The sequence below is a fragment of the Ptychodera flava genome, chromosome 10 (genome assembly GCF_041260155.1).
Source record: "Ptychodera flava strain L36383 chromosome 10, AS_Pfla_20210202, whole genome shotgun sequence".
Taxonomy (NCBI): Eukaryota; Metazoa; Hemichordata; class Enteropneusta; family Ptychoderidae; genus Ptychodera; species Ptychodera flava.
Window position 1 is genome coordinate 39,010,240 of NC_091937.1, and position 16,610 is coordinate 39,026,849.

At 39.9% G+C, this 16,610-nt stretch overlaps 1 protein-coding gene across 4 annotated transcripts in view; it reads left to right on the top strand.

Annotated features, from left to right (window-relative positions):
* The window catches only part of LOC139142733 (putative ankyrin repeat protein RF_0381), a 51,226-nt gene that overhangs the window by 22,515 nt on the left and 12,101 nt on the right, over positions 1-16,610 (top strand). For 3 of the 4 annotated variants that reach the window (XM_070712841.1, XM_070712842.1, XM_070712844.1), the window contains exons 2-5: positions 336-434; positions 12,061-12,174; positions 14,599-14,697; positions 15,323-15,421. In XM_070712841.1, the coding sequence (XP_070568942.1) occupies positions 336-434; positions 12,061-12,174; positions 14,599-14,697; positions 15,323-15,421 (411 nt within the window). The remainder of the gene's footprint in view (positions 1-335; positions 435-12,060; positions 12,175-14,598; positions 14,698-15,322; positions 15,422-16,610) is intronic. The other variant, XM_070712843.1, reaches the window with a different exon arrangement.

A 16,610-nucleotide genomic window follows, 5' to 3' on the forward strand; every position in this document is an offset into this window, starting at 1 on the left:
CATGTTTATACCATATGTGAAAAGTTTATATTGAGCGTATATTGAACGGCCGGATCTCCCACACATGCAAGCTCTTGTTGTTGTCATAGCGAGGTTGAATATTTTGACGCACAAGAGAGAGGAGGGCCGTGCAGACGACGCTGACACCTTTCAGAAGCCCGAATGGTCGTGCCTTGCCTTTGTTTGTGTACAGTTATACCATCAGCGTGCAAAGTTCAGATTTGGTTGACATCATTTTTTTGCCAGTGTCCACGCTTTTATCAACGATTAAACGTACGACACTCCTACCAGGCACCGCAGTAACGATTTGCGTTCGTTATTCGTCCTACGTTTAGGCACCTCCATCAGAAGCACCAAGGGCTGAGATCTGTTCAGACGTCTTGAAGCGAAATAGGGCCGTTCAAGGGTGTCAGATAGCCTCTCTTCTCAAAATGGTGAGTAGCTTATAAAGTAATATTTTCGAACGACCCGAAGGTAAGAAAGATAAGGGATCTAGATCTTTTATTTATACAGAAGTCGTGTCCCCACGCTATGTCCATGTTATGGCGAAGATACACTGAGTCATCTCGTAGCCATTTCGAACTCTACAGATTTGCTCGACAAATGAAATCTTAGAAGGCTGTGCAAAGACGCAGTGCGTAACACATGGAGCAATCGAGAAGGCGTTCATCTTTATATAAACAACTTCCTGCCTGTCTCGAATTCTTTTCTGTTCATAATGAAATACTGTCTCGCCGCTTATACATTTTATTTTGCGTTTAATGCTTCTCTATCTTTTATCTCATACGCCCAGTCTGTAACGCGCTCGTGATTTTCGCCTGATTCAATGTGCCAGCTTTCATTTATTGTCTTGCTTGTCTTTATTGTGCCTCCTCCCGTGACATAACACCCCTTACACGCTGTCAATCCTCTGACATTGCGGTCGTTGTCTAGTCCCTGTCATAAACTTGCGTCAGAGAAAATATTTCAAACTTTGGACACTCTGGCCGCGCTCAAGAAACGACATGCTTCGTTCGTAACTGGTTTGTGATTCATTTTAATCATTAATAAGGTCAGTATTCTAGAAATCATTGACCTAAACGTACATGTTCAATTATGTATCGCCTGATAGACCAGGGCTGCGCAAGTCGCGATAGTTGATCAGAGAGCGCTCAACAACATTTGTTTTGCTACTGTCCCACCTCCGTTTATTTATATTATGGGTCCTCGTCCCCTGGGTTGGCTGTAACCAAATTGATCACAACTTAAAGAGCTTGAAGATTACTTGTGTGTCTGGTCTGAACTGAGGCACCTGGGACTCGCCACATGGTCACTTGAAGACTTGAGAGACGGTAAAAGCAAAGCGGCTGACCTAGGCCAGAGCTCACATGCGCTGACAGGCGCGGCGCTTGCATGAGGAACTGAATGTTCATTTGGTTTTATGATATAATTTGTTATATGCAAACAAAGGGAGTGTAGCAAAGTTTGTCTTCAATTATACAAGCATATAAATATCATAAATCGTCAAATATTGAGACATCGGTTTGCGTCAGAGCAACGCCTCTTTGGCGCCCTGTCATGTGACAGAGGTAGTCACAGAGATGTGACGTCGTTATCGGTATTGAGAGTCGTGCCCACTCAATTTGAAAAATACAGCTTCCGTACGTTAAGTGATATACTCGTTGCGTACAGTTGTGTACCAATGACACCTTCGATTCCGGGCACTCTATGCGCAAATAGGCCTATAGCCGTTATGAAGGGACGATGCATGGAAGTGCGTGATATATCGTTGAGGAGTGGCACCCCTGCAATTGAAATGGCTAATCGTCTGGAACGGCGGCACTTACCATTAACACCAAGTCTTATATGCGAGTTCAACCCTGGTGTGGAACCGAGTACCCAGTTGCAGTTGTCCCTGTTTGCTTTGCAAAAGTCGAGAACAAATTAAGTCACGTGTTATAGCTTACTGGATGGTGCACCAGTCAAGTGTAAGCTTCCAGTACAACATACATCATTGTATGTCATCGTCGAAAATCAACCCAAGTTTGAAAACAATTCCAAAAAGATTATCGTGTTGATATATCGCGAATTTTATCTGCTACACTAAGGCGCAAGTCAAGACCGGATTTTTGTTCTGAACTTCTTCGGAAAATTATCACTTTCCATAACGATAGCTGTGAAGTGCATATCACTTAATCGATCTCGTGTTGTCCAAACTGCCAATCATGTCGCGGTTGAAGTATTTTCAACGAGCGTTGAAAAGGTAGAAGTTCGATAATTGCGCACAGTAGCAGTCAAGTCATCAACTCTTCTGCTTCGCATCTGAGATACATTGCTCAAGTAGTGTCTTTTAGTGTCGCATCACTTGACAATAAGCTTATGAGAGAGAGAGAGAGAGAGAGAGAGAGAGAGAGAGAAGAGAGAGAGAGAGAGAGAGTGCATTTTACGACTACATTCTACGACGTGACTGTCCCTAGTTGCCACTAGAGATAACGATATCAGCTCGGCAAATATTCGGCAATACTCAAAATCACTCAACAGCGAACAATAGATGATTTTTGTTTACGATATTCTGTAAGAGCAAGAAGCGGCAGTTTATAAACGGTGATTTATTACAACGAAGTCGAGGGGTCTCCCCTCGAACAACCAACCATTGACTTTGTTTAGCGTTTCATTCATTGTCCTCACAGGGTGACTATACGAGATAAAGTAGGCAATCTAAATTTAGCTTTGTATTATTTGATTTATTTCTTTGGTAATATTAAGTGAACTATACAGTTTTAACGAGGCAACGTGCTTATATTGATGCTGATTTCACTTTGCAAAGCAAAAGCTTTTGTCATTAAAAGAAAAGAAAGAAAAACCTTTAACGTATCTGGTCACCCGTCCGCTTTTACTCCCAGTCCTAGATATGTGCCTTGAACAGTGTTGACCGATGGGTAAACTTTGTGATACATGTAACCTATATAGTGTGTCTGTGCTCAGCCGTTACCACTAACCCGGTATCCATGATACATGTTTGCAAAGCACCGACGAAAACACCCGAGTAACGACCAACATTTCAAACAAAATAACACTCTAACTTCTACTATTAAAGCAAACAGAAAAAAGGTCCGAAAATTGTTAAAGGCTTGCTTAACCTCGTTCGTACATTTTGACGATTGGCCGGGTAGCATACTCGCTCACATTCAATACCTTATGACCGGTTATGATGTCACAAACCAAAAAAGGCTAGACGAACTCTCGTCATCCCGAGTCTGGCCGTGAAGTTACAAAAGATGACGTCAATCGGAGCAGCTGCATACAGTGAACATGCAGGACAATATATGTCACTTTTTATAACATTATGTATCAAATTACATTTGTAAAAGGAATAAGATGTATGTCGCTATGTATATGTGTATGTCTGTCTGTCTGTCTGCATGCATGTATGTATGTATGTATGTATGTATGTATGTATGTATGTATGTATGTATGTATGTATGTATGTATGTATGTATGTATGTATGTATGTATAAATCAAAACATTAAGCATGCAGATGAATTGTGTTTAATATGTATAAAGTTGACAGTTTGCATACTATAGACACTGAGGTTCAGCACGAGGCATTCTGACCTTTTTATGTAGACGAAGCCGACGAAACAAAAGTACAGATATCGTAGGATACATGACGCTTTAACTATTGTTTCGTGAAATTTATAGACAATTTGGAGTCGGGCAAAAGCAACCGTAAGGCTTACCCTTTTCTCTATACCGGATATCTGAATTTAGCTCTGTGTTCAGAATCTCACACAACATTAAATGAAGCAGTAAAATCGCTGTTTCCCGGCGCTCGTACATCGATTTCTGTCGATTATTTTGTGTTTAACCAGTCGTGCAAAGACTCGAATCTAGCGAAGCCTTGATTTGCCCATGCTTGTGTAATAATCACAGGTGATCATATTGTACGATCCAGGGAGGGATCATATCTCTGAGAGCAACGGTTATTGTCACGTATGCGATCCCCTATTTCAAATTCTACATAGGAGTAAACAGATTTTACAATTTTAGTATTACTGTTATTACTGTCAAGTCACGTAATTATTCCCTTTGAAAAAGAAAGCACATTTTTTACAATTTTCGTTTTGCAATTTTTTTCTACTGTGAACGCCTCTTTGAAATCTGCTGGTCTCGCCCCTGGACCAATCCGGTGACCTCAGCGGTTGCCATGCCAAATCGTCCGTTACATAACTCGTCACTAAGTCTAACCATCAAAGCGTGCAAACTGTAGGAATCCCTGGGACTACCCACAAACGACGACCTTCGTAAAAAACGTCATTTGATTATCACAATCATGAGTGAGTCCCTTCCACATGAGTGAGTTTCCGAGCCAGCGCTGACACGGTCAATTTTCTCCTTTGTATTTCCATAAATACCGCTGATTGTAAAAGCCGAGACGCCCATAACACTTAGATCGCCTGGAGGAACTGACAACTCAGCATATCACGTACAACAAAATTCACGTTTGAGGGACTCCTTTTCGCTTCACATTGCATATTGTATTTGTAGCTGTGTGTGGTCGGACGAGGAACATAAAAAGTTATGTTGGCACAAAATACATCGATATACATGCACTCAACGTCCATACGAAGAGATCTTTGAAATGTATTATTTGAAATTCTTATAATATCATAGGAATTGATGTGCAATATGCACCAAAAGTCATTGTGCGTTGTGATATCACATTATGTTATATGTGTAGTACACGACGTAAAAAGACAAATATGTATGTATGTATGTATGTATGTATGTATGTATGTATGTATGTATGTATGTATGTATGTATTTATGTATGTATGTATGTATGTATGTATGTATGTATGTATGTATGTATGTATGTATGTATGTATGTATGTATGTATGTATGTATGTTTGTATGTACCACATCCTTACTGAGTACACAGGCGACCCAATAGGTTCTGAGTTTTTCACACTGTTTTCTCTATCATTTTCTCTTCTTCTTCATGCTCTGAATGATCGGAATAAATAAAATAAATGGTTTATATAACCTAACCTAGCCTCTGTGACTCTTTATTTATTTTACACTCCATTACAAGGACGTATATCTCTCATACACACATGCTGTAATTAATTAGTCAACACAACTAATTATGCTAATCCGTGGACTTATCAGAGGTTGGTCAACATCGGAAAGATAGTGATGTTAATGAAAAAGGAGAAGGTATGAAGATCTTGGGAAACATGTCCCGAGGACGTCCGTAAACCTAGTGGACGCTTATATATTCATGATATGCGCAAACAAACACTGCTCATTATTCAAAATAAACGGGAAGTTAGATTGAAAGGAACGCTGGAGACGCGCATGCTTTTCGTTGCCAAGCGCCAAATTCTAACATAACTAATTATGGTCCTGCTCCATGTAACAAATGCCACCCAGAAAGTATCGACCGACCAAGCAGAAAAAGATCACCGGAGTGGCCGTTTCATGAGTTTTTCAACAAAATTATATAGATGTATGTTTCACGTCGTCGTTTTCTGGGAGTGTATATACCAAGTATAATTTACAAACCGCGTCGTGATTCAAGGCACAATGGTGACACATTAGCAACAGCACGCACTGGAGAATTTTTGCCAGCACTGTGAATTTTTTAAACCAGTCACCTTCATTTCTCTGCACTCGCTATTAAGTCCATGTCTACCGGTAACATCGTTATTTTCTGTCTCAAAGTACGTACCAGCAACAGGCCTTTGACGTCAAAGTCGGTTGTTTTCTGGTATACGGTAGCAACCAAGCTCATGACTAGAATGACTCTACGGCGTCAAAGAGTTAATCTCGCCGGTTACTTTTTTCGCCTAATAAAAGAGAGTCGGTCGCTACATGGAGCTAGTTTCTAGCTCCATGGTCGCTACTAGTCTAAGGAATTCATCGATTTTCAATCGCGCCTTATGCTGTTAGTGCACAAAATTCCCGAAAGAAGCGGCGCACGGGCTATAAAACTTCGTTTGTACTGTTAGGCTAGCTTTGGGTCCATAGCTGTGGTGTTTTCGGACGGGATTTCTGCCTTTTACGGCTGGTTTTGACTTAACGTCACCACCACAGCCATGGGAACGTCCATGTTCTGCCCGACAGCACGCTTGTCGCAACTTTGTTTGTCGATATTTCGAAAATTTTCCAACCAAATTGACCAACACTCATCGACAACATGGTTATTAGGGGCCTACCACTACCAGAAATCCGCTCAAAAATCACCAAACTATCGCAGTTTTTCCAGCTTTTTTCGACATGACTACTCGCAGACCTGTTCTTTTTCTGGCGTACAAGCGATTGACGAGGCTCAGAGCAGCCCGTCACTAAAGTCACCTGAGCGGTGACCTCGCAACATCGAAACACAAACTGACATCACCGATGATGTCGGCCACTACGTTAAGAAGCCTGTGAGAATTTTTACCAGCACTGTGAATTTTTAAACCAGTCACCGTCATTTCTATTCACTCGCTATTATCTCCATGTCTGCCGGTAACATATCGTTATGGAGAAGTTTAGTTACACGTAATAACGTTCCATCATCAGCTGATCAGTGATACCCATACGTCGCGTACGTGTAGAACATATACGTTCGGAACGGCAAACAACACCTCTACACATACAAAATGTAGTCATAATTACGTGTAGTATTTTTTAGATTATTCTTGATGATTTCCGCGAATTTAGACAAGAAACCTTGTAAACTATCATGGAAAACATCTTTGATATCATAATATTTCGTAGAGTTTGCACCAGCGCAAGAAGTACTTGCTATATGATTTCCTTACATGAACGAAATGTTGTTGTCTCATTCCACTTGTTATCTGACGCCGCCCAAAGAGTTCTCCAAACCATATAAAAAACTGTATCAAAGAAAATCGGCTGGTTTAATTCGTGGATACGAGCTAGAATATTCCTCATATAAAAATTAATGTTTCTTAAAACTTAAACGAATTTCCAATGTTTGTGAGAAAAAATACAGCAAATTATCGAGAACACACAGCTAAACTGAAGGCAGACCACCGTCCGTACACCCACGGACGGCGGGCAGATAAAACCTTAGCAACACCACCCGATTGAGAGAACCACGCTTAACCACACGAACTTTGACCCTAGTCAAAATCAGACTTGTCCCTGGGAAATATGTTTACAAGTTTGCCCACATATAAACAACGTAAAGGTCAAAGGTTCAACTTCCGACTTCCTGCTTTACGGACGTCCTCATGCCATGAACTGCAGGCAAGGCACTGGCAGGGTTTGCACTGTTCGCGACCATTTAAACGTTTGAAATTAGAGTAGCTGACTCTCCTCGGCCATCGAAATACATTGGCTGCAGTAGATTTTGGATAAATGGTCATGACTGGCCGCAATTTGGTAATTTCTGGACACATTTCAGGAGAGCTTCTTACCTTCCCGTTTTAGTAACCATTCCTATCTTTCGCGATGTTGACCAACCCGTAAAATCCCTGATAAGTCCACAGATTAGCATAATTAGTTGTGTTGACTAATTAATTACAGCATGTGTGTATGAGAGATATACGTCCTTGTAATGGAGTGTAAAATAAATAAAGAGAACTCACTAATGCGAGAATCCGGGATTGAAAATTGCGTCTCCTTAAAAGTAGTTCGCGCAGAGCATGAAGAAAGAAGAGAAAATGATAGAGAAAACAGTGTGAAAAACTCAGAACCTATTGGGTCCCTATGCTGAGTATGGCTGTGTTAACATGCGCAAACTTGTAGAAACCGCTGTATTCCTGCGCAACGTAATCTATTTAATATGTTTTAGTGTGAAAGGAACGTATGGAATATGAAATCTCAGAGGGAGAGTTTAGAGAGTTTTTTTTTGGACAAGTCTTAAAAGCTGATGACCGACACAATCTAGAAAAATTCCAGGTGCCATCTCTGTTACCATGGTGAAGTATTAGTATCGTGACGTCGACACACTTCACCCTAGGCAGACGATTATCCGCGGTGTAGAATCCCGCCATTGCTTGAAGAACGAAGTGTTCGCCCACGTAGCGTAGACATTTCTGGGCAGCAAACGAACCTGTTCGTGAAAAGGGCGTTCTTAAGTTATCTGCCATCGGGAGGGGGCACTTCATTCACTCGTATCAATACGCGGGGAACGGGCAGGCGAACGGATTTTTCCCTCGTCCGACAGGGAATTTCATTCTTCTCAGAAGGTTACTTCAAAAGAGACAAACCCACTAGGCGAGCAGGGGATATGGTTATGTTGTTTTCAGGAGTTAGGCCAAAAAATAAATTGTGCTGTTCCGATAACATGGTTTTCAAAAATCGGTTAGGTAGGTCGGCAGGGATTTTTTCCGAAATATTTTTATTTGTAAATATGCACTTTTCAGGGGTTCAGGGCGATCAAACACTGGCCACAACATTTCCAGAAAAACGTATCATACATATAAAGGAATAAAAACATAAAAGACGTCTTCGTTCAAGCAAAAATCGAATGCCAGGTAACGAACACGTGACCTTACGGTTTTTTCTTTCTTTTTTTTACTTCCGTTAAGTAGCTCTAAAAAGTTTAGGGTACGGCGGGTAAAAATGGGGTAGGTCGGGTTATAGGAACAGCATAATTTTTTTTCTTTGGCCTGAATGAGGGATAAAATTTTTGTAGTAGGGAGAGGACGGATAGGATGTTTTAGTGATAGAGATGATGTGAAGAAGTTTGCTAAAGGGAAATGAAATAGTAACTGGTTTGTGGGAAATGTTTCAAAACGTCGCGCGAGGGAGGAGGGGGTGGTGGGCGCTTGTGAACAACTTTCACGTTCCCCCTCCAAACTTTCAGTAGGTTCAATTTGATATCATAGATAAGTATTCACATGTAAAACAACTCTGATTGCTATTTCTGAAAGTCGGCTGGTTTGCTGCCCATAAGTGTTGCATGGTCTTGTGTCCATTGGATGTAGTATTAGAGTACACTGCACCGTTGTGTGAATGTTCTCGTTGGTATTTCCAACACTGAGTAGTATCTTGTTACGTACATAGTTGTTGTATGTGAACTACGACACGTTCTAGTAGCATGGCGGCCTCGCCGAAGGATTCACTGGATCTAAAGTCATCGGATCAATGTCATGTAAAAATGGGACTCATTTCACCTTTATTACCAGTATAAGCCACGATGATGATTGTCGGAATCATGTGCTCGTCCCTCATTAAATGACGCCAGGCTCATGTTGAAGAAGTACTCATGTCATAATATGACCCGTGAAGCCATTTAGCCAGAGAGCTAGTGTTTCATGAGTTTAGATAATGATCATTGATGGTCGATCTTTATCGTCATTGCATATTGCATCTATATGCATCTGTTGGCCATAGTTCTCAATTAGCACGTCGATACGGACTAATACATCAATTGTGAACCTGAACTACAGCAGCGTCAATATCAACTTACGTGATATAGGATATATATATATATAATATATATATATATATATATATATATATATATATATATATATATATATATATATATATACACACACAAAATGTATACAATGTGCCCTCCCGGTTATCACCATAATGGCTTTATGGAAACCTCTGAAACTTGGGCACAGAGAGTACGGTGATAACCTGTATTATATATATATATATATATATATATATATATATATATATATATATACACACAAAATGTATACAATGTGCCCTCCCGGTTATCACCATAATGGCTTTATGGCAACCTCTGAACTTGGGCACAGAGAGTACGGTAGTGTTGGATAGTCTGGTGTCCATTGGATGTAGTATTATATATATATTTAAAAACTATCCACTGTTGATTGACCAATCAGAGTGCTCAATTCAGGGTGTTTTATTTACACGTAAAGCCCTGGTCACCAAATTCCAGAAACGATTGACAGCGCCGTAGTAAAGTACTGTCCAATCAAAAGTGAACATGTCATATTCTGTAGACATCTGGTACGTTTAATATTCAAATTTGGTAACACAGCGGAAACAGCTGCAACACAAAATCTGCTGTGCCCTAGGGCATTTATATAATGTGCCCTAGGGCATTTATAGGATGTTCCATTACATTGGAAGGCTATTTCACAAATAAAAGTTTTAATTCATATCCTAAACATGTTACATTGACAAAGGGGACGGTTGACGTAAATACATTGAAAACGAAAATATATCAGTTAGGGGCGATAGTTTTTAAGTCGGATAAAACCCTCATACTCGGGCTCTTCTGGTATATAAAGTCCAACCCTACGATAAAATGTCTCGGCCTGCGGCCTCGACATTTTATCGTTGGGTTGGACTTTATATACCAGAAGAGCCCTCGTACTCGGGCTTTATCCTATACATATATATATATATATATATATATATATATATATATATATATATATATATATATATATATATATATATATATATATATATATATATATTATATATATTATATATATATATATATATATATATATATATGATGGCTAAAGTAAGAATGCCACAAAATAATGAGGTTCTCTGCAAAAGGATGTGTGGCAATTGACCATTTTTATATCGGAAAACAAACGAACTACCAACTTAGTCAGTCGGCAATCCAAAATATCCATTATTAATGAAGCAGTATGAGACACAAGGGTGTGATATGAATAAAGCAATCACGGCAAACATTTATGATCACTGTCCTAGCAGAGCGATTATACAACAGGAGAGATACCGTTGCGGAATTAACATCCTTCAAATCGATTCCTCATTTTTATCGCCGGTTTCAGATTCAGATCGTAAATCTGGGGCATAGTCCCGGATGACAAATGTTTCCTCGGGTTTCCAAACGTTTTGTTTGTCTCTGAATAGTGATGGCGCCAAAAGACGGGAACAGTTCTTGTCAAGTTTAGCTATAAATGTAGGTAAATCGTGTACGCTAATTAAGACCTTCTTACTATGGACTGCTCAGTGTCTCTTTTTTACCTCTGTGTACAGTATAGGTCTGACATGATAAAATCTCCCCTATACTGTCACAGATATATCAGTCTTTCTCATCTTGCAGCAAGAAAAAGATATTTCAGGTGACTGGCGTCTGTGTGAACATAAACCTTTCGCTCTAGGACCTACTGAATGAAGCACTGAGCTGCGCAAAGTGGTTCATTGACAGCGAACTCACAGCGTATGCAAATATGACCCAATTACGCCGACCTCTTCCGGCCCAAAGGCAATGAACTTCTTTTCTCATGTATCCCAACAAAATTTACACGTGATCTGATCTTCACTCTACATCTGCCATGTACATCCCACGCTGACCGAACGATCACATAAGACACACAGACAAGTGGCACCCTGAACACGCTGTTTCGCTGTAGCTTCGCATTGTCACGCCATGGTACACTAGCGAAATATTTATGAAACTCGATACGGAGTAACAACACTAAACATAGATGTGAACACAGGGATCCATGTTGGAGGGCATTTCATCAGACAAACTCTTTGCGGGAGATATAAAGGTCTGTGCGTTCACTTGAAAATATTTTCATCGAGGTCTTGCTGTCTCTTGTTTTAAATCAAGCTCTTTGCTTGACCGCCAAAAAACCCGACTAAGTTAGGCAAGTCTACACTAAAGACATTAAAACGTAGTTTTTTTACATTCCATATTACTTTAAATATACCTTATGTAATTATTATATTATCTAGAATTAGATTTGATGTCCTATCATCACTACAAGCGAAAAGACACCTTAACTGTCACCTCTTGCACGAGCTCGTGTCATCAAAACTGGAAGATAATGTATTTGATAGAGGGACGGTCTATTTGTCATCGACATGAGTGAAAAAAACTGCCTCGACTATGCATCTGAGTGTGCATTTATTTAACTTACTCTCGTTGGCAGAAACTTAAGATGTATCTTGAAATAATGCGATAATGCTGGGTGTCAAAGCGAGCACCATCTCCCGCACAAGCCTGGCATTGCAGTCGAGTTACAGTGATACATATGACACTTATAATAGCAAAATTGAGGCCAATTTTTAATTAGAATAGTGGTGTACGAATCCTGTTACCTCTGGTGCAAACGTATGATGTCTTTCTCAATTTCAGCCAGACGACAAAAGTAAACAGCTGTGGAACGCCGTGGATACCGGACAATACAAAGAAGCGAAGAAGCTCATCGGCAAAAGCAGCTGTGACGTCAACTACAAAAATGAAAGCAGGGTTAGTATTTGAATCGTTTTCAAAGCTTTTATCGCATTGCTTGTTTGTGTGTGTGTGTCGGGGTGCTTGTGCTAGTTGGCACACGCTCACTCTGACACCAAACATGTATCTTTGCAAACAATTAATTGAACTTTTTAGTTAATTGAATCAAGTATATAAGTTATGTGCTCCTTTACTGATTTGCTATACACTATACGTGTACTCTAGCCAACCTGCCTATACTAGCACAGAAAGCAGAGCTTCTGTCTACGCTATAATTCTGTCTGACTGTCAAACTGTATATTTTCCAATCAGTGCCCAGTCGCTTATTCCTACTTAGGTCAGACTCAGCTACCACATATAGTCAATCCTTCTCAGTCCTTCAAATTTCCTACTAGGACCCATATATCTTTCCACTTCCCTATCAATCCTACATACCTACACTCAATACCAGGAACTATTTTCGAGCTAACCACTTCCTGCAACGTTTTCATACCCGATATCGAAACCCTTCACTTGACTTCAGTTGATTTACTTTAGACCATGACTGAAATACGTTATTTGTTCATTTCGGCTTCGATGAAAAGAAACTTTGGTTCCTAAACGGACTCTATAATCGATCAAATTGAATAATTTTGAGTAGTGGGAAGTGTGACCGCGAGAACTATCGACTTCCGTGACGACTTCCTGGCTGATTTCCCGCCAAGCTGGTTAAGAAGAACGTCACAAAAGTCGCACAGTTAAATATAATCGTGACAGCTGTTTGAATCCCCCTTTGAAATGAAAAACATGCCGTGCGATCGAGCCGCAGGAATAATTTCATGGAAGAGTACATTTCGACCGGGCCGCGGGATTCCCTTTTAATCGGTATCACAATTGAATTATAGAACATATACCATTGCGCAGGCGTAGCAGTCCGCCGACTATCGTCTGTTCCAAATCAATTTTTTCGCTCGACGAACAACATTTGGTGACGTCAACGGCGGGATTGCATTGTCGCCTTATCTCGATTCTAACGATTTTCAGGGTTAATATGAAGTGTCCCTCGGTAATCGATTTTCTCGGCACGGATCAAAGAATCGCTAACAGGATATTTTAAGGGTTAATGTTACGAATGAATATTTCCAACAAAAAAATTCACGCTGAGTACGTGGAGATCTCTATCCACAATAAAGGTCTGTCTCGTTCCAAGAGACATTACTTTCCACTTATATTCACAATTTTATTTGATTCAATTATTCTTTTTTCAAATCTTATCTTAATTTTTAGGGGCGATACTGCCTTCACATTTATAAGTATGTACAGATGTTGAAAAAAGTAAGCTAGGCAACTTTCAAATTGGTAAGACTAATTATATAGTATCATAGTATATAATTAGTATGTAAAATAAATATTGCTCTTATTCTGACAAATTTTCTGTAAACACTTTATCTTTTCTGCTACCGACTCTAGCTCACATTAAAAACAAAAAAGTGAAAAGATTATCAAAAGTTCAGCTACTTTAAAACCCCAATAGCTGTGAATGTGTAATAAAACCAATATCAAAATATCCTGAGTTTTCCATGAGTTACTTTGAATAAGACCCATTAAAGACTGAAAAGGTGTATAACACTGTCATAAGTGTCGAAAGTGGTATGTAAATTCAAATGTTTTACCATCATTTTAGATTTCCCACCATTTTCTAAAACCAATCATGTGACAGAGAAAATAAAGATTACGACAACATACTGTTGGCCATCGTGTGGGTGCATTCAAATAAATGGCATCACGCTTGTTTCTTGTATGATTACAATGTGTATGTGCACGAAATACTGCAGTTTTTGTACTTTTCTATGGGGCACTATTTTACGGGTGCGGCAGCCTTTTATTATTTAACTTGTTAAAATATGTAGTTGTAGTCCAAATCAGGCAGCAGTGATACGTCTAGTCAGCACATTTACACGAACCAACATTGGTTTGAAAATAAAATCTTGAAAAATATTCATATAATGCGCAGCTATTGGGGCTTTAACATGTGAGGCGAAAAAGTAATAACCACCTTTTCGGTCAGGGGCAAGCTTTTGATATATACAATATTCGCTGATAATTGACAGATGTTTTCTACTTCGAATTATACTATTTTTGCAATAATGACGTGATTCAAACGATTTAACAGTTTCTGTATACATTGGTACTTGACTGCACACCATTCTGACTCGATTAATCGCAATACATTTTATTGCAAAACAAAGCGCCGTACAAGGTCCCGGATGATATCATGCAGGTTGTAAGATAATTGCCAAGAGTCGCATATGGTCGTTTTCTGCCTGATAGATACGCAGAGGGGTCGTAATTCGAGGTCTGCGCGTGCGTGAGAGCGTTGTCGTTTCAGAGACACTTTTCTGTTCATTCCACATATGATATGCTTTACTATGTTCTTCACTTAGTCTGATTTTTTTCTTTCAGTTCGAGGCCACAGCACTTCACCAGGCCGCCAAGAAGGGTTATGTGGAACACGTCAAACTGTTGATGAAATTTAAAGCTGATGTGGAAGCCAAGACTAAGGTAGCCACATAACGCAGAAATGCACTTGTTTACTCCAATTTAACGTAAAATGTTCAGAAAGAGAGGGCGCACAACAAAGCATTCACGAGGGACCGTGATTGATAACCAAACTGAAAATCAAACCCGACTTACAGCAAAATCAAGGGTTGTACGTTTTTTGTACTTTTCTACTTAGAACTCCGGGGAAATAACGCTTTTGTCACTTTTCATACTACTCAAATGCCACTCACTGTATCGGTATCGTCTCGGCGGCGATGGAGACATTGATATGTATGGCTTTTATATGGTCGTAAAGAAATCCCAGTTCAGTGGTCGCGTCTGGAGTCAACACGTACAGTCAACAAATATCACGATCTGTTTCTAAATAGGCGGGTTCATTAAATGTTATTTCTCTCTGTACGTCTTGTTGAAGAGAGTGTACGTGATATTGTCACTTTTGAAAATCCTTGAAATGCAACGATGAACGGACTGGAGTCGAATAGACTAGCTGCAATTCTAGTAACTACCTAAAAATTCTAAGCCTCAAACATCTATGGTGTACGTTTGCAGCAAACGTTTGTGGAATATCTTCTCGTGTCAATACAGATTTGTTGATCTTATTGTTCTGGTTTCATGCATTTTGAAGGATGGTTGGACGCCAATTCATTACGCCGCCGAGGAAGGATACACAGAGATCGTGCAGTTGATGCTGAAACAGGCCAAGAACGTTGACTGTACAACGAAGGTCGGTCAATGCTAAACAAATCAACCACACAAATACATACACACACAACCACAAACAAAGTGAAAAAGCAGTTCTCTACAGCTCCTACATCGTTTAGTAGGATTGGTGTGATACACTCTGTTTATTACAAGTTGTGATTTCAATATACCACTTCCCATTCGACGCAAGCGTTGCCCACTCCCCTTTTATTGAACGTTACATTGAGATGATATCGCAGACTGATTTATGAAAATGTTACGAGCAAACGATGTGAATTTCTCATAATAATCGTTTTTCATGGTAGCATATCACCCGACTGAAATCACCTTATAATAACTACATTTTAAATCATATTGGACGATCAATGTTATCGTCAAAACAAATAATATGACCTAAATCATAAAAAAAGACAACCAAACATTGGATGAATGGACAATACTCTGTACCGAACACTTGTGCATGCACATTGTGATTTGATGTGACATACTTATTACATAAAATAAGATCTTTGTGTATCCGTGTACGTGCATATTGGTACACATAGACTTGACAAGCAAACAAATAAATTGGCTTCCTACACAGACGATATATATTTACACACTTTCTCAGCAAGTACATCAGTGCGCATGTATGTAGAATCCGTATGTACGTATTTTAGGTGTATGTGCATGTGGGCTAGTGGGCATTGATGGAGGGAGGGAGGGAGGGAGGGATGTATGGAGGGAGGGATGTATGGAGGGAGGGTGGGAGGGAGGGAGGGATTGATGGATGAATAGATGGATAATGGATGGATGAATGAATGATGATGGATGGATGGAGGGAGGGAGGGAGGGAGGGATGGATAGAGGGAGGGAGGGAGGGAGGGATGAATTGTGATGTCTTGGTAGTGATAAATCGCAGATGGTATGACAGAATGGTAGCTGTGTTATTTCCCAGTTGTATATTTGTTACCAGAGTAGGAATACACTCTATCTATAGAGATAAGTTCACTCACGTCACGCTCGTGATCTAAAGCAATGATTTCTTTCAAAGTCATAAGTGATGATAAACGACTGCGGGCGTGATCAAAGACTCCACTCTAACATTATCACCGTTCTTATTTCACACATTACTTCGACCTCTTTGCGGCTAAATACCGCACTCTTTTACGACCAGGTGCCGTCTATAATGCTCATCAAAACTATCAAACAGCAGTGCCAAATCAGACATC